Source organism: Corvus hawaiiensis, chromosome 19 (assembly GCF_020740725.1).
Source record: "Corvus hawaiiensis isolate bCorHaw1 chromosome 19, bCorHaw1.pri.cur, whole genome shotgun sequence".
NCBI lineage: Eukaryota > Metazoa > Chordata > Aves > Passeriformes > Corvidae > Corvus > Corvus hawaiiensis.
In genome coordinates this window covers 1,134,975-1,152,721 of record NC_063231.1, presented here as the reverse complement: position 1 = coordinate 1,152,721, position 17,747 = coordinate 1,134,975, and the positions used below count along the sequence as shown (strand labels likewise).

The 17,747-nt window shown below is 59.6% G+C and overlaps 1 protein-coding gene and 1 long non-coding RNA gene across 2 annotated transcripts in view; one reads left to right on the top strand and one right to left on the bottom strand.

The window, feature by feature from the left end:
- Positions 1-1,220: 1,220 nt before the first annotated feature.
- Positions 1,221-3,408, bottom strand: LOC125335777. The gene is made up of 3 exons (XR_007207544.1): positions 3,193-3,408; positions 2,117-2,292; positions 1,221-1,307 (listed from the first exon to the last, which is right to left on the bottom strand). It is a non-coding gene; the product is annotated as an uncharacterized LOC125335777 (long non-coding RNA).
- Positions 3,409-6,886: 3,478 nt separating this feature from the next.
- SLC38A10 (solute carrier family 38 member 10) overlaps positions 6,887-17,747 on the top strand; it is a 30,819-nt gene continuing 19,958 nt past the window's right edge. Inside the window, exons 1-6 of the mRNA XM_048323720.1 lie at positions 6,887-7,524; positions 8,559-8,676; positions 11,787-11,832; positions 12,913-13,006; positions 14,089-14,232; positions 15,143-15,267. Coding sequence (XP_048179677.1) covers positions 6,892-7,524; positions 8,559-8,676; positions 11,787-11,832; positions 12,913-13,006; positions 14,089-14,232; positions 15,143-15,267 — 1,160 coding nt within the window. The 5' untranslated portion in view covers positions 6,887-6,891. The remainder of the gene's footprint in view (positions 7,525-8,558; positions 8,677-11,786; positions 11,833-12,912; positions 13,007-14,088; positions 14,233-15,142; positions 15,268-17,747) is intronic.

Genomic DNA, 17,747 nt, shown 5'->3' with positions numbered 1-17,747 from the left:
CCGCGGGCAGCAGGTCCGGGACGGGCGGCGGCGAGGGGGCTGCCGGGGAGCGGGGGGGCCGCAGTGGTTGGGGACCCTGCGGGGGGGGGGATGAAGTGTTGGGGGGCTTGCGATGGAAGGGGGGAGTGTGCAGTAAGGGGGTAATGGGGGGCTGTGCAGTGTGAGGGGGGAAGTATGGGGGGCCTGTGCGGTGTTGGGGTAGCTCCGATGTGGGGGGACAGTATGGGGGGGCTGTGCGATGTTGGAGGGACTGTGCAGTGTGAGCGGGGGGAATATGAGGGGGCTGTGCGGTGTTGGGGAGCTGTGATGTAGGGGGGCTGTGCAATATGAGGGGATACAATATGGGGGGGCCGTGCAGAGCAAGGGGGGGGCTGTGCAAGGCTGGGGGGCTGTGCAGTGAGGGGTTACAATGTGGGGGGGCCATGCAGAGCAGGGTTGGGGGTGTGCAGTGTTGGGGGGCTGCAGTGGGGGAGTTGGAATGGTTGGGGGCCCTGCGAGGGGGGTGTAAGTGTTGGGAGATGTGCAGTGAAGTGTTGGGGGCCTGTGCATGGTTGGGGGGCTGTACAATGTGGGGGGGCCGTGCAGAGCAATGTGTGGGGTACTGGGGACCAACCACACAGTGGGAACGAGAGCAGGAGCAGCACCGGGGGGTACCGGCAGCAGAGGCCTGGCAGCGGCTGCCATCGGGGTCTCTGTCGGGGCGCCGCGGGGTTTTGGGTTTTATTCCTTTTTTGCAATAAGAGGCTGTAATTGATTGACAACGCTGAAATAAATCCCAATCACTCGTAACCACGATTAGATTACGGCGGGCGATTCATTACGTGGGACGGCAATCGAGTTAGGAGGGAGCGGCCGGGGGCCGCGGGGACCCTCTGGCGCCGCGTGGACAGAGCCGCGCGCGCCGGGACGCACGGACACGGCACGGGGACAGACAGACAAGGACAGCCGGGAACAGGCGGCCGCACCGCGGGGCACAGCCCGGCACAGGCGCTGGTGCAGCGGGACGTGCGGCCGCGGCACGGAGCCACGCTCGGGGACACGCCGAGAGACACACGGACACAGAAGGACACGGGATGGCACCAGCAGCGCGGAGGCACCGCACACCCAGCCTCCGCATTCACCTCCGTGGCTGCCGTTCGACGGCCCGTCAGATCCCTCTCCATGTGGGAAAGGGCAGGAAAAGGCCGTTGTGGATTATCCCAGCGCATGGAATCGGTGCCGAATGGGAGCGCGGTGCGGATCCCGGTGTGGGGGGACACGATGTGCAGCCACCGGTGGTGTGGGAGCCCTGGGAAAGAGTTTCGTGACTGAAAAAGAAAACCAAAAAACCTCAAAAAAAGCGGCTCTCAGGCTCTTCCTTCCCACAGTGATGCCAGTGGGAATGGGAAGGGGCCAGGGGAGCCCTGGGTGGGAAGGGGTTGAGTGCAGGGATCTGTGAGCAGATCCCCAGTGGGTAAACATCAAACCTGGGCAAGCCTCTGCTGTGGGCAACCCCCTCCCTTGGCTGACTGCCCCTCATGAGTTGGCATCCCCTGCGGACAGAACCCCCACCTTGGGCAGACCCCCTCCTCTGGGCAGCCCCCCAGTGGGCAGACAGACCCCCACTGTGCGTGTCTAAACCCTGTGGGCAGCCCCCCACCACGGGCAGCCCCCCTGCCCCGTGGGGATAACTCTGCTTTGTGAGGTTGATCAATGAAGTGAGGCCAAATAAGCACAATTAAAGTCAATTTAATGAGGATCGCCCCACATCCACTCCCCAGCCCCGCAGCTGCCATTGTCCACTGCTGCTCTCACGGTGCCTGCCCCCCTCCCAGCGGGGGCTGTGCCACCACAGAGCCCCCTGAGCACGGTGTGCCCCTTGGGGGGGCAAGAGGGGACCCCGAGGACGGGGTGTGGTGGCAGAGGGCATGGCCTGTCCCTGCACAGGGGACATGTTTGGGGGTGCAGTGAAGGGGCTGTAACCTCGATGGTGTCCCTCCTCCTCAGCTGTTTTCCTGAGCTTTATCCTCCTGGGAGCTGCTGAACCCCCACGGAAGGGAAAGGAGGCAGGAGGGTCCCCTGACACCCTGACACTCCCGGGATGGGAGCTGGGAACAACCTCTGGCTCTCCCTGTACCTCCAGCAGCTCTGTGTTGGGACCCCCTGGCTGGTGTGTCCCCTCTGCTGTCCTTCATGGCTCGTCCTCGGGCTCCCCACGGCACAGAACAGCACGGAATGGCACAGCACAGCACGGCTCCGGGGACAGGCGGTTTTCCAGCTGGCCACGGCATTCCCGGTGCGTCTCAAGGCCGTCTGCGTCCAAGGGTCGTGTTTGCCAGCGCGGAGGGACGAGGTGGCTCCGCGCCACTGTCCCCTCTGCTCCCAGCTCAGGGACCTCGTCCCCCGCCCCGCGCTCCCCGCGGGTGGGGGCAGTGGGGGGCACGGAGCGGCAGCCGCTCAGGGGTCCGAGGAAAAAGGCAGGAACTTAACTCCCATTAACCATCCCATTGTACCGGCCGTGGGAATAATCGGGTTTGCTAATGCAATTGCTGCCGCGATGCGAAAATCCGACTGGAAAATGTATTAGAGCAATTATCCGCCTCCCTCCGCAGCCGGCGGAGCATTAATATTCAATTTTGATGTGGAAGCCCTATTATGTTAATGACTTTGGTGACAAAAGTCGTTAATGTAAGTCGGTTCCTTTATGGCGCGGCACTAGCCGGGGTGAGCGCGGCCGCGGCCACGGGGCGGGATGGAACGGGGGGCACGGCACGAGGATCCGGGATGGGGCTGCGTGGGGAGCCGGGATGAGCCCCCTCCCCATCCCCGCACAGCCCTCACGCCGCGGCCCGAGCGGCCGCTCCCCGCGCCCGGAGCCGCCGGTGCTCCGGGGGCTGTGTCGGGGCGGATTATCCGCGCTGCAGCGCATCCGGCAGCGCCGCTCCCTCCGCTGCAGCTGCCCTCCTTTGTTCTCTCCCCGGGCCCCGGGAGATGCACCGGTGCTTCCCCGCCTGCCGGAGAGCGCGGCGGGGCCGGCCCGGGCTGGCCGCTGTCCCGGCCATCAGGTGCCACCGGGGCTGTGCCCCTGCCCGGGTGCTCGGTGCTGCTGCCGTGGTTTGGGCAGCATCGTAGGCAGGCCTGGCTGGATGGGGGGATGGAGCCGGAGCTGTGGGCTGGTGATGGGAGACGTGGGGAGGGATATGAGGAGCAAACCTGCAGCGGAGTCAGCACCTCCTGGCCTGGCCATCAGCAGCCTCCACCACCACGGCTCCCAGTCGGGAATGTCGGTGCCACGGCCGGTGCGACAGACACTCAGCTGTGATGGTGTCCTGGAGCACTGGAGGGATGGGAACAGACAGATACGGAGCCAGGAGCTGCCTGTGACGGAGAAAATGACCGTGACCTTCACCTTTCCAGCAAAGAGCTCGTCCTCCTGCCGCTGGGCTGGGAGTGCCCCGGCTTTGCCATGACTGCGGCCATGGCACGGGCGTGGGGCTGGCCTGGCGCTGGGGCCGGCTGGGAACCAGGAAATTTCTCACAGCCAAGGAGGGGACAGCAGATCCCAGACACAACCCGGGCACGGGATGGGATTTACGGGCGCTCCTTTCCAGGCCCCCCCGGGTGGAGGCTCCTGCCCAGCATGGTCCCCTCCGTGTAGTCGGTGTTTGGCCCTGTCCCAGTACACAGATCTATACGTGGCCCTGTCCCAGCCCTGGCAGCAGCTGGGATTTGCTGCCCAGAGCCCCTTCCCCAGTCCTGGCTATAACGGGTGAGTGGGGCCACAAGCATCCAAGCACAAAATAACCCTGCTGCCACCTCCGGCTGGCAAGGCCAGCCCTGACCCACAACGCACCCGGGACAGCGTCCTATGGATGCAGCAAGGGCTGGGGCCTCTCCACCGTGGCCCCCCGGGGTCTCCCGGGACAGGAAGGTGCCGAGCCGTCGGAGGCACCGGGGTTCGGCATTGGTAGGGCATGGACAGGCACGTGCCCTTGGGCTTGCTGGGGACGGGGCAGCCGCTAGGGACACAGCCCGGTGACACGGGGCCCCGCACGGCCGCGCCGGGGTCCCCCCGGTCCCGTCGCTGTTCCCGGTCCCCGCGGGGGCGGCTCCGCGCGCACGTGGCCGGACCGGGCCGTGCCGCGCGCCCCGCCCCGCGCCCCCCCCCGCGCTCCCATTGGCCCAGCGGCCCCCGGCCCGCGCTCCCATTGGCCCAGCGCCCCCCGGCCCGCGCTCCCATTGGCCCCGGTGCCCTCCACAAACAAAGGCCGGAGCCCGGCGAGCGGCCCGGTGCGCCGCTCTGATTGGCGGGGCCGGGGGGCGGGGCGGGCCCGGCCAGGCCCCGCCCCCCGAGCCGGGCCGGGTGTCCTTATACGGAGCGGGGCGGGGCGCGCCCATTCATGCGCGCGGGGAGGGGCGGGGCCAGCGCGGGGCTGCGCTTCCCGCCCGCGGCGCGCGCGGCTCGTTCCCACGGCGCGGGTGGGTGAATGAACGGGCGCGCGCGGGGGCACCGCGCCGGACCCGTGCGGCTCGGTAAGGTCCGGTAAGGCTCCGTACGGCCCGGTAAGGTCCGGTAAGGCACCGCGGGGCTCGGAACGGCTCGGCACAGCTCGGTGCCTGTGCTAGGCGCGGGTAGGTGCAGGTGGGGAGCGCGTCCACGCGCGGGTGTGACGGTGCCGGGGCTCGCGTGGGGGGGCGCGGTGCGTGTCCAGCGAGTGCGCGGCTGCGCGTGGATCCCCCGTGGTTGTGTCCGCGGTGCTGTGTCCACCCGCACGCCCCTCTGTGCCTTGCACACCCACGCGTGTTTTGTTCGGGGGGCGAAGGGGGCTGCCCGGGGTCCCCCACGGCCTTGGCTCTGCATCTGCATCGCTCCTGCCCAGCTCTTGGGCAGCACCAGCGTCCCAAAGGCTTGGGGACCCCCATCCCAAAATCCGTCCCATGGTGAGCACCCACTGTCGAGCCCCACGGCTGACACTGGGGTGACACCGTGGCGGGGACACCACGGCCTCCCGCCTTCCCCCAGCACAGGCTGTGCTGTTTGTCCCACGCTGCTTTAACCCCTCCACATGGGTTGGGCCCCTTGCCTCCATCCTCCTCCTCATGGCCATAAATTCATTCCCAATACCGTTCCCAACCTGCCAGGCCCTCGCGGGACATGCGGCAGCTCCCAGCCCGTGCTGGAGATACGGACTGAACTTTGGTCCCTGAGCAATTAAGGTGCCTGAAACTGCACTTCATTAATGGTTGTTCCGCAATAAAACCCATCAAACTGCCCTTATTTGCAATATAAAACTGCAATTTGTTTTAATTTATGTTTTCCAATCCCTGTCGGGTGGTTCCTGGGATCTGCCAGGCATCTGTCACCGGAACCAGCCGTCGGGAGCAGGGTGGCCCTGGGTGCTGGGTGCCAGTCCCTGGGTGAAGGGGGGACGTGGGGTGGGGTGTGGGTGGGCTTGCCCCAGGTCTGGAGAGGTGGTTCCCATTCCTTCCCATTCCCGCTGGACCCTGCGCTGTGTCCCTCAAGAGGGAGGGCAGGGATGCTCCCAGGGAGCTCATGGTTCCAGGGAAGAGCATCCCTGTGCCATGGGAGGTTCATGGGAGTCTCTTGGCACGGAGCTGCCGCTGAGGCGAATTCCTGAACAAGGGTGGGATGGGGTGGGAGCAGAGATGGGCCTAGCTGTTTTCCTGGGACAGCATCACCCGTGGGAGCTGGGAATCTGGCTCAGCTCAGCACAGCGCGTGTGTGCCAGCACACGTGTGCACCTGCCTGCGGAGCAGCATCGGACGCAGCAGCGGACCCCGGACATCCCGAGCGATTTGTACTTCCACGAAGCAGTGCAGGATCCCTGCGGGATCAGCCAGCCCTGAGCCCCCATTTCTAATTACAGTAATTGTGGCTCTGGCATCCTCCGGGGCTGGTTGTTCTCCGTGGCTCCAAATCCAGCGGGAGGAATCTGGGCCATGGGGCAGGACTGGGAAGGGCTCTGAGCCACCTGGGATTCCCAGTGGAACCTGTGGTGGGACTGCTGCCGCTGGCTCCCAAACCCAGCCGGGCCCTTTGGTGGCTCGTGCCCGGCCGTTCAGAGTGTTTGGGGCTTTCCAGGGAATTCTCCCTTGCTCTCAGCAGGTCCGTGATGGGAAACTGCCCTGGTGCTGCTGGGACAGAGCCCGGCTCCTGCTGGAGGCAGAATTTGGGATGTTCGGAGCTGCAGAGCAGCTGATGGTACCTGAGGAGCTGGAGAAAACCCCATTCCCTGGGGATGGGTATGGACAGGCCCCGGGCTCGTGGCACAGGAGGATGGCAGAGCGGGGGCTGCTCCCCTGCTGTCCCCATCCCGTGTCACGGGGACTCCTGGCTGGCTCTGGACATTTCCCAAGCCCTCGGCTCCCACTCGGACATGGAGAAGCCACCAGAGGCCTTTTCCTGACCATGGCTCGGCTCCTCCAAAGCAGCTGCGTGACATTCCCGAGGGGATCCCTCATCCCACCCCGAGGACGCGCACGGACCCAGCCACCGCTCCGGCACAGGAGCCAGGAAAACGCAGCCGGAGCTACCGATCCCACGCAGCACCTGGAGGGAATTAGGCCGCCTGTTCACCTCCCTGCAAACCTTTTGTAGAGCGAATTCCTGCGGTTTCCCATCGCAATTGCTGCAAATTATACGAGCGCCTCATTTCGTTCCGACGGGAACGTGCCCTTGGCGTGTGCCACCGCGAGCTGCCGCCACGCCTGGCCTCGGGGGACCCTTCCAGAGCCCCCCCTCATCTTTCCTTCTTTTTCCCGTGTCCTGTGGGATGTGGGGGGTACGTCCGCGGCAGAGCTGGGGACGGCTCCGGTTGGGATGGGGAGCAGATGTGTGTGCACAGCTGGACGCGTGCCCAGATGTGCAGGCGGGAGGCGATGCCGGGGGTGATGGGCTGCCCTCGAGGGGCCTTTCAGAGGCCCCCATCACGCCGGGAACCCCCGCTCGGGTGTCAGCGCTGCCGCAAGATGTGTGGTCATGCGTGTATACGCACACACATGCATGTAAAGGCAGGCACGCACCCATGTTCGTGCCTTTCCACGCATGGATCTGAACGGATGTGTGTCCTTGTGCAATCCCGCACCTCCCTGGCCGTGCTCAGCTCTCCGGGGGTGCCCCCAACCACGAGGACCCCCCGTTTACCCTCCCAGCACCAGCGAGTCCAGGCCTCCGAGGCGGCTGGAGCGTCCCCGCTCCGCCGCGCGGACCACGTGACTTCCTGCGGCGGCGGCGGAAGCCGGAAGTGCCGCTGTGGCCGGTGCCGGGTCGGGGCGGGCCCGGTGGGGCCATGGCGGGCACGGGCGGCTGAGGGGCACCGGGGGCACCGGGCGCTGCGGGGGCTCCGAGCCGGCCGTGGGGCGCGGGGAGCGGCCACAAACCGGGTCCCCCGCCGCGGGGACCTTCCGCCGCGAGCCATGGCGGCGGCGGCGGCGGCGGCGGGTTCCAACTGGGGCCTGATCATGAACGTGGTGAACAGCATCGTGGGCGTGAGCGTGCTCACCGTGCCCTTCTGCTTCCGACAGGTGAGGAGCCGCCCGGCCGGGCGCTGCGTCCGAGCGGGGAGCGGGGTCCTGCCGGTGTCCCCGGGCTGGGGCGGGGGTGTCGGTCCGTGCCCTTGGAAGCCTAAAGCCCCGGCGAGCTCCTCCAGGCCCGGGCACTCTGGGGGAAGGCGGGCAGAGGCTGCCTCTGCCCTTCTGGCCCGAGTTTGGGGGGTGGTTCCCTGGCTGGAAAGGAAAGTCAGCAAAGGAAACGCTCAAGACCCAGATCGGGCACCTCGTGTTCCAAACGCTGCGCTTTTCTTAGTCGTGAATTCTCCAGCTCAAAAACTTCTGCACCAAACTCTGGGTTTTTCCCTGTCCTGTTGTCTCCAACTGATCGTTTCTGCCTGTCTTGTAAGGAGAAGGGAAAAATAAAATCTAAGGATTTACCCCTATGATAAACGTGAGCTGGCTTGGAGGCTTTTCCAAACCCCGGCTGTGCCCCCACACCCCTGCCCGGGACCTGCCCCCATGCCCACGGCCTCGCCTGCCTCAGACAGCAGGGAAAGGGCAGCTGGGATCGGGATCTGGGCCTGCTCCAAGTCACCTGCTTGGTGCCCCGTGGTCCCCACCCCTGTGAGCAGAGAAGGCAGCGAGGCAGGAGCTGCGTGAGGAGTTTGTGTTGTTGATAAATGAGTTTGCAGCAGAGGTGGCACCTCGGGGTCTGTCTGTGCTCCCTGAACCCGCTGGGAGCTGTGGAGGGCGCTGGGGGAAGAGCCAGGGTGGAAGTTCTACTCCACAGCCTGCTCCCAGTTCGTTCCTCGGTGCTTGGACTGGTGCAGCTGGGAGCTGTGGGAAGCAGGCATGTGTTCCACGTGTCCTTGTGCTGTGGAGAGAGTGATACGGAGCTGGTACCTCCCTCCCAGCTGGTAGGAAGGGGACAGAACTTCCTGAAAGAGGGAAAAATGGGGCTGAAATACGTGGGGAAACCTGGGGGTGCTGAGGGAGGGTGGGAGGGCCGTGGAGGGGGCCTGATCCCCCATCTCCTGCTGGTCTCTTCCCCCTCTGCTCCGTTGCAGTGTGGGATCATCCTGGGAGCTGTGCTGCTGATCTTCTGCTCGTGGATGACTCACCAGTCCTGCATGTTCCTGGTGAAGTCGGCCAACCTCAGCAAGCGCAGGACCTACCCCGGCCTCGGTGAGATCCCAGCTCCGGAGCTGCTTCCCAGCCCTGCTCCTCTCTTAACTGCAGTGTGACCTTGGCATCCGAATTTACGTTTCCTCAGTGGTGCTGTCGGAACAACAAATGTTTTCTTGCTGCAGTTCCCAGACTCCCTCGTTCTCCTGCCTCAGCCTCTCCCCCGGGGCAGCGCTGGGGTTGGATCCTGCTCCCGACCGCCCAGTTAATGGGTGCTGAGTTGTTTTGACTCCGCGGGGCAGGGGAGGAGGTGATCCAAACCCCAGCTCCCGGGAGCCATCTGGGATGAATTGTGGGTCTGGGATGAATTAATTATGGGTCTGGGCACGAGTTCCCCACCCAGCGCTGCCGGGACAGCGGGTCCTGCCAGCCTGGCACAGAGCTGGGCTGCCTGGATCCGAGCTGGGAGCTCCTTTATGGCTCAGCAGAAAGGAAACAGAGCGAGGTTCCAAAGGGCTGAGAAAATAAAAACATCTGGAAGATCCCTGGGTGGGTTTTGGCAGAGCCCGGCCACCCTCGGAGCTCAGCACTGGCGCCGGGATTGGCCTCTGCTCATGGCCTCTCTTGGGATTCTGACTGACTTGGGGAGCAGGAGGAGGTGTTTGGGTTCCAGTCCTTGCCGTTGGCATATGAAGCAGCAGGAAAAGTTGCCTTTTCCTTGTTCTCCCTTCCTTTTCTGTGCAAGGAGGGAGCTGGTTGGCGCTGCCCTGGCACACGGGCTCCCACCAGCTGCTGACAGATGGGTTTGCTCCTCCCTCAGAGTGCCCGAGGTGCTGCTCCCAGGAAGCACATCCCAGCTTCTGCCGACTTGTATCTGCTAGAAACAGAAAAGATGGAGAAGCTCCATGGTCTGGGAGGTTGTTTTGGTGCCAGAGGGAAGGGGGAGCCCCCGGAGCACCCGGCCCAGCTGCCAGTGCCGCCGCTCCCTGCCCCTCACAAGACGCCTTTGTGTGCGGCTTCCCGGAGGACAGAGAGTCCCCTCCACCTTGGAGCGTGTCCCGGGAAGAAGGGATCCTCTGCACGCCCCGAAGCCAAGGGGCTGGAATACAGAGAGGGCCAGTAATGCTTCCCAGCTTCCTCCTGGCAGGCGGAGGCTGGCAGCAGCGCCTGTGCCCGCTCCCGGTGCCCTGGGAGAGGTGCCATGGGCCGGGAGCGCTCCCACGCCGCATCCCAATGCTCCGAGGTCGGGCAGCTCCACACAGACCCCCTTTGTCCCCGCAGGCTGGGCCCGGGGACATCTGCGGGCACTCCTGGGAGGCTTTGGCAGCGCTGAGGCGCGGAGGAAAGTTGTGCACATTCCCTGCAGGCAGGCAGTGCCTTCCGGAGGAACAGCGGCAGCCACGGCTCCGGCACAAAGGGGGTCCCAGGCTGGGCTGGCGGTGGCTCGTCACCACTGCGTGAAGGGGAAGGGCTGCAGGGAGATGTGTGGGTGAGGAGGGAAGTGGGATGCAGTTCCCAGATGGATTTCAACCAAGAGATAAGTGAATCCCTCCCCTTCCAGCAGCACTCAGCATGTGCAGGAGCTGTGCTGGGCAGCTCCTGGGGGCATAGCTCAGCCCTGCAGGACAAGGGGCTGAAGCTCAGTCCCAGGAACCACACTGGGTTTAAAAGACTTCTCCAGGTACCGAGCAAGCTCTGCCCAGTTTGGGGGCTTTCCAAGATCCCGTTCCAAGGATTTGACTGTACCGTTTATTTTACAGTCATCACCTCCTGGAGAAGATAAAGGATCCCATTTTTCCGTTGTCCCCGGATGGGGACGCCTGCCCACAGTGTTTGGAGGCTTGTTCTCATTGAACATCAAGGTGAACAGCCGGGGACACGGGCTGGTTCCAGCATCACCTGTGGCTGTGTCCGTATCCAGAGGCTGCAGTGTGCCCTGGAAGGATCAGCAGCACCATTCCTCCATTCCCCCCGAGCTCAGCCTGTTAATAACCCATTCCAGGAGGGATGTTTTCCTCTTGCTGGCTCCTCTCTCCTCCCAGACCCTTCGTCTGTGGGCCTGACTCCCCCCAGGGCTGTTGCCTTTTCCCTCATGGTTGTGAATTCCCAAAGGAGGCTGGAGAGGAGCGGCCACTCCTCATGCCCGGGCACGGTGCCTGGTGGTGGCTGTCCCAGTGCCCTGTCACTGATCCAGCAGCTATTTTGGGTGCTCCCCCACATCCCTGCTCCGGGCTGTGGGTCCCTGCCGTGCCTTTTGCTCATTCTGTGGGAGAACATCTTGTTTCCTGAATTTTTAGCTCGAGTAGAGTCCAAGGAAATCAAGAGTTGAAGTTAATATTTAAAATAGCAGAAGAAGCTTCCAGAAAGGATTTGAGTTTGTTTTCTGGCGGGCGCTGGGAATGTTGGGCTGTGCCTTGAGGGAAGGCAGAGGGGACTCCAGGGTGGTGGGTTCATGCTGGACCTCACTGGCAGATTTGGGCACTGTGGTCTGGGTTTGGCACTGGAGCTCCCCATTCCCGTTCTGCCCAGTAAGAGCTAAAAATAGAAGTAAAAGTTTTCTTGGCATTGTCTTTTTAAGAGAAAACCCAGTGATTTTAGTACTAGTGAGCATTTTCTGCTCCAACCCAAGGATGGGAGGGGGGGGAAAGCAAAGCCTTGGCAGCAGCCCTTTGGTGTGGGTTGGGAGCACTGGGTATTCTGGGAATGGGATTGAACGTTCTGGGCACCAGCTCAGCTCTCCCAGCCAGCGATGTCGGGCGGCCCAGTTCGAGGGGGAAGATAAAAATAAAAAGGGGACTTGGACTGGAATTCTGCACCACTTTAACTTTCGCCACACACAATCTTGTACAGGAATATTTTCTCTCCCATTGCCTTTAATGGCTGCCATGTGTGGCTGCTGCTTCACACCACTTCTGGTTTTAAATAGAAAAAAAAGAACCTGCTTGCTGGCTTTCCCTCATCCCTGTTCCTGTCTTATGTGGTTTTCAGTTTCCAGAGGGAAAGGCTGAAAAAGAAAGTGGGAGGGTGAGGGAAAGAGCCCCAAAATACCAGTGGTGGGTTCCCGCTGCACTGCCCTGTGTCATTGTTGGAGTTTAATTGTGAACTGACATCTTGCCCTGTTCTGGACCTTTCTTTGACTAACTTCCGCTCTTTTTTCCTTTTTATGCCAGCATTTCATGCCTATGGAAAAGCAGGAAAAATGTTGGTGGAAACAAGGTAAATCTGCTGCCTATTCAAAGTGTGAACAGTTTGGGTGTCTTTGGTGAAAACTTTTCTGAGCCTTGCTGTGCTCTCCTTCCTTCCCCTCCTGCCTTCTGGAATGCAACAGGAGCCTGAGTGAGATCCCCTGAGCACAGCTCACAGGTGTCACCTCCATCCCACCCGTTCCAGAGCTCCTGGAGACGGGAGCGCTTCCCAGGCGCTGGGAGCACAGAAGGTGGGGATGAGCTCGTCTCCTGCTCTGCTGTGAAATCACAGGCGTGTCACTCATGGCAGCTTTCCAGGGGTGACATCCCTGCTGCTGAGTTAGTGGGAGGGAGTGTTTGCTTCCTTGGATCCCGGGATCTGCTCTGGTCCTGCCCTCTGTGCTCCCTTCCCTGCGAGATGCCTTGAGGGGGAATCCTGCCCCCATCTCAGGGCAGACTCCGCTGCCTCCCATGACCCCAGTGCAGAACTCAGGTGATGGCACAATCCTCACTGCCCTGCTTTTTCCAGCAGGGATTCTTTTCCAGGCATGTTGAGCCCAGAGCAGGCAGTGGTGCCGGCTCCTTCGCTCTCCCCAGCTGCAAACTTCTGCACAGCACTAAAAATACACGGAATATTCCTCAGATGTTACTTGTCCATGCAAGCAGAGGCTGTAATTGCCACAGGGATGTTCTATAATTGGAACTGGGAAGGAAAGTGGTCCAGGAGTGGGAGGAGAAGCAGTTCGTGGACAATCTTTTCATTAAAGTGTGGTCCATTGTGTGGAGAGACGTTGGAGAGCCCATTGGATATTGAGACTCTCATGGCAGGGCCCTGCTATGGGTGTGGGGCTCTGAGAGCCTCGTGCTGGTTCTTCTGAATTTTTCCAGGAGTTGAAGGAGTTCTTGTCATCTCCAAGATCAGTTTTCCTTGGTTTTTAACCCCCACGGGTTTTTAACCCCCACGGGTTGTGGGCAGAGCTGCGTCTCCCACCAGCGTTTGGTGTGGATGGAGGTTCTCTGGTGGGATGGAGTGCAGAAGGGGTGTCCTGCTCTTCCCAAGGCTGAGGGTGGAAGCGTGGCCCTCCTAACCCCTCCCTGTTTGTGTTTGCAGCATGATTGGGCTGATGTTGGGCACTTGCATCGCTTTCTACGTCGTCATCGGCGATTTGGGCTCCAACTTCTTTGCCCAGATGCTCGGATTCCAGGTGAATAAATCACTCCTGTGGTGCTCCCAGACCTTGCACTGAGCCCTGTGTTCTGTGGATACAGCAGAGCTCCTGCCTTGGAGTGTGCTCAGCACCCTGTGGGGTCCCAAGGGGGCTTTGTGGGGTCCCCTCACGGAGAGGTGCTCGTGCACGGAGCCTTCGGTTCTGGGAAGTCTGGGAAGCTCAGACATATGGCAAACAATCAGCTGTGTAAAACTCCAATAAGGCATTTCCATCAAAGGAATTCTTTTTAACTTGGTCCCTTATTAATTCTGGAGCAGATTCCTGGGGGAGATAATGCTTCCTGCCTTAATTCCTGCCCCAGTGGGTAGTGACAGGCAGTTCCTCTGCCTGAGCTCTCCTCGCTGTAGGTCAGGAGGGATTTTTGTCCTGTCCCTGGCTGTTTTTGTGGCCAAAGTCTCTGTGTTCCTGCCTCCTCAGCCGTGTGATGAGCCCGCTGCTGGCTCAGGGTGCTCGGAGGCAAGAGGTGCTCCTCAGAGCCGGCATGAGAGCTGTACAGGGAAGCAAAAGGATTTTTGGTTGAGTGTTATCTGTGCTGCCTGATGCTCCTAAGCTCAGATTAAGGGACTGTGAAGTTAAAAAAGATGCGTTGAGGCTGCAGCCAAATTAGGTATTAAATATTTCCAAGCATTCCAGAGTGTTCTGCCATAATAAATACCAGTGCGAGGCTTTGATTAATTTTCTGGATCGGAGTTTTCAACACTTTCAATCTCTCGTCTCCCCAAGTAAATTTAGGTTTTATTTAATTGCATGAAAGTACCTAAACAGCTTGTGCTGGATTAGCATTTAACCCCCCCCCAAGCCACCCCCCAAATTCTTCCAGCTTGGACCTGTCACACAGTGCAGAGCAACAGTGGCACCCAGTGACTGTCTGAGCTCAGCACAGACGGAGCCCACAGAGCGCCGAGCTTGCAGCATCTTCAAACACCCCCAGACACAGAATGTCACTGTTTAAAGTTGCTTTTCACTCTGGAAAGATGAACCACGCCAGGGTTTGTTCATTGGGTGGATGTGTTGAGTATCCTCCCTGCTCTGGGTGTTGACGCAGGTCTCTTTTCCAGGTGTCGGGCAGTTTCCGGATTGTCCTGCTCTTCGCTGTCTCCCTGTGCATTGTCCTTCCCCTGAGCCTCCAGAGGAACATGATGGCCTCCATCCAGTCCTTCAGTGCCATGGCTCTCATCTTCTACACCGTGTTCATGTTCGTGGTGGGTACGGACACCGGGAATCCTGTTTTCCTACCTTCTGTTGCTTTTTAATGACCAGTTTCACCTCCCGGGTGATCCTGTGGTTCCCTCGTGGAGCCCCAGCCCTGTCTCCCCCAAATTTCAGGACTGGAAGGAGAGGAAGGTGTGGGAATTCTTTCCATGTAACTTTTCTAGTAGGCTGTGCAGGGTCCCACCTCAGAGCTGCCTCCTTAGGGAGGTGTGGAGCCTCCCAGGGGCTGTGCCTTTAAGAAACCACAACATTCGTAAGAGTTGGCTGCACTGAAACATCTCTGGGGATTAGAAACCCCATCCAAGGATATTATAAACAGACATTCAGACATATTTACCTTCTGCTTCCTGTGCAACCCAACTCCTGCCAGTTCCCGTGTCCATGGCAGGGGAGCTCCCTGGCCTCGGCTCCTCCCCCTTTCCATAAAGTTTTTCCTTCTCTTTGGTGAGCTGGTGTCGTTAAATGGCCCTGGAGCAGCAGGTGGGATCCTGGTTTAGGACCCTTTGTCTCTCTCTGCTTAACAGGATTCTCTAAGGCCAGCGGTGCTTCCTGTTTGGATTTAAAACCACATTTTAAAAAACACGTTTAAAAAAGTGCAGAAGAGGTTGCTTTGAGCAATAATTCTCACAGTTCATGTGTCCGTGGAAATCACCCCACCCTGGTGTGTGCTGTGATGTCTGATGGCATCAAACAAGCGGGGAGTGTCATAGCTCCCTTAAAGTACTCCCTGGGATCCTTGGTGGCCCTGGCAGCTGTGCGGGTGGGATGGGGAGCTGGGGGATTGGGATGGGGCTCCCGGCAGAGCTGTCACACGCTGCCTCTTATCCCAGCCTGGCATTGCTGCTGCCATGGAGCTGTGTGGGGCTGGATCCTCACCCCTGCTCTCTGTCCTGGCTGCAGGTTGTGGTGTCCTCCTTCAATCACGGGCTCTTCAGCGGGCAGTGGCTGCAGCGAGTGAGTTACGTACGCTGGGAGGGCATTTTCCGCTGCATCCCCATCTTTGGAATGTCTTTTGCCTGTCAGTCGTAAGTACCTGCCATTCCTAGCCCTGGCAGTTGTTCCTGCAGGGAGTTTGTGTGAGGGCAGAGGGTCAGGAGGATCTGCAAGGGATAGATACCATCTGCTTTGGTGGTTTATTTTCATCAGGGTATTTTACAGCTTGCTGAAGTTCAGCCTCTCATTCAGTCGTGACCCTTTTGTTACCCAGACCCTCTTGTTACTCCATTTCACCTGGGAATTCTTGTAGCGGAGCAACACGAGACCACTGGAGCCAAACAGCTCCTCGGGAGCTTCTGCTGCAGCTGCACGAGGGATGAAATTCCTCTGGTTCTTGAAGGGAATGCTGGAGCACCAGGGAAGGCAGCGGGGCTGTGTCACCCCACTGTGTGACCCCCACAGGGCCTCCCCTGAGTAGTGAATGCTGGGGGCTGCTCTGCTTCCCCAAATTTCTTGGAGAACACTCCAAAGATCACACAGTTGTTGGCTTTGGAGGGTTGTTCCTGCATTTCCAGTTCCCTGGGTTTAGTGGCACATGGAAAGAGGTGAGAGCACACCAGGCAATTTCCACCTTTCCTGTTCCCTGTTTTTAATGAGGGTTTCCGCTGACATGTGGAAGGAGGTGAGAGCACACCAGGCTATTTCCACGTTTCCAGTTCCCTGTTTTTAGTGGCACATGGAAGGAGGTGAGAGCAGACCAGGCTATTTCCACCTTTCCCGTTCCCTGTTTTTGTGAGGGTTTCTGCTGACAAGTGGAAGAAGGTGAGGGCAGACCAGGCTATTCCAGGTTTCCAGCAGCATTTCCTGCAGCACCAGAGCAGCACATGAGCACTACGTGCCTGGCCAGAACCATGACAGCTCTAACCAGTGTAAATCCAGCCCTGGACACGGGAAGGACTGGCCTCCTCTGGAAGGACCATCCTCCTCTGGAAGCCTGGCAGAGCCGGGCTTCCCCCCTGTAGTTCCAGCAAACGGGTCTCGTGCCAACAGTAAATGAATGTGACAGATAAAATTTGCTCAGACTGCTGTGTTTACACCCACTCCAAGATCCAAATCATCATTTCCCACTTACTGGCTCTCTTGGCAGCTCAGATCCTACCCCGGCACGCTCCAGGCTTGCTGTTTAATGTCTCCATTACAACTGGCGAAGGGAATTGTGTTCTCTTGCAGCTTTACCTTGTTAACAGATCCCTTTTAGGGTTTTTTTTTCCTTATGGAAGCCACACAATACCCAGCACAATTTTCCTGGGAGTTGGAAGTGCAGGGAAATGGTTTGGTCTGGACCTGTGTGTGTGGACCTAAATATGGGCTCCATGGCAGCACTTCTGTGGCAAAGCCAATCTAAAGCTGTGTGTTTTTTCCAAACATCAGGAAAATACGCTGTCCCCAGCCCAGGCAATATTTATATACATTTTTTATTTCTTTCCATCTATGTATTCTCTCTTTCTCTCCCCTCTCTATATATTCTATTTCTCTCTTTATATGTTTTTTGTCTATATAGTCTCAGCTGGGTAGGTTTAATTTTGCTAACCTCTGAATCACCTTTTTAACCATCCCACACACTGCAGAGCCTCCCTCTTTCCCTCTTTTTTCCTTCCCAAGCCTGGATGTTTGGCTGGACCCTTCTCTTGGAGGCTGAAGGCTGGAATGTGGCTGGTTAATCTAATGGAGGTGGCTGTGGAGAGGGCAGGGAGGAATCCCAACTGAAGAGATTCCCCGGGAAGCCAGTCTCCTCACTCCCAGGGAGGAATCCTAAATGGAGAGCTCCCAGGGAAGCTGGCCTTGCTCCCTGCTGGTACCTCCAGCCCCGGCGCGTGTCCCGGAGCCGACGTGCTCGGCCTCCTTTGACGTTCAGGGATTAAGGGTTAAGGCTCTTCCTGCTCAGCCTCAGCCTGACACAGTTCCTGGGAATGGCTTTGTGCCCACTGGAGCTGGGGATACCCCTTCCCATCTCCCTGCACGCTCCCCCCCTTCTCCTCAGAGTTTCTCCCGTAACACGATCCCGGGATGGAGCCGCTAGAATTCAAGTAACAAGAGGTTAATGAATTGCTAAAACATGCACCTGATGTCAAAAAGGACATTCCCCACGCTTTCCAAGGCTGTAAATACCCCAAATCCTGGGGAGCTGGCGCTCCCGGCTTTCTATGAAGCGAACTGAAGTAGGACAGGCGCTGCGCTCCGATTTGTTTGTTTAACTTTTCCTTCAGACAGTGGGATGCTCCAACCTTCTTCCCGCTTTTCCTCTGTAAACACTGTGTTGCTTTAATTATCAGCACGGAGAGCTCCAAGAACAATAATCTCCGGCACTGGGGCTGGCCCGGAGCCACCCGCAGCCCCGGGAACAAACGGTCATTCATTTTGCAACCCTTTCTGAACCCGAATGTTTACATCACACGTTTTGCTCCACGTGGTGGGGTGGGGAGAGCAGGAATATTTTTGCAACACTTAAAAGTTATGAGTGTTCTGAAATCTCTTGGCATTAGCAGTATAAATTGTGGAATAGCAGCGG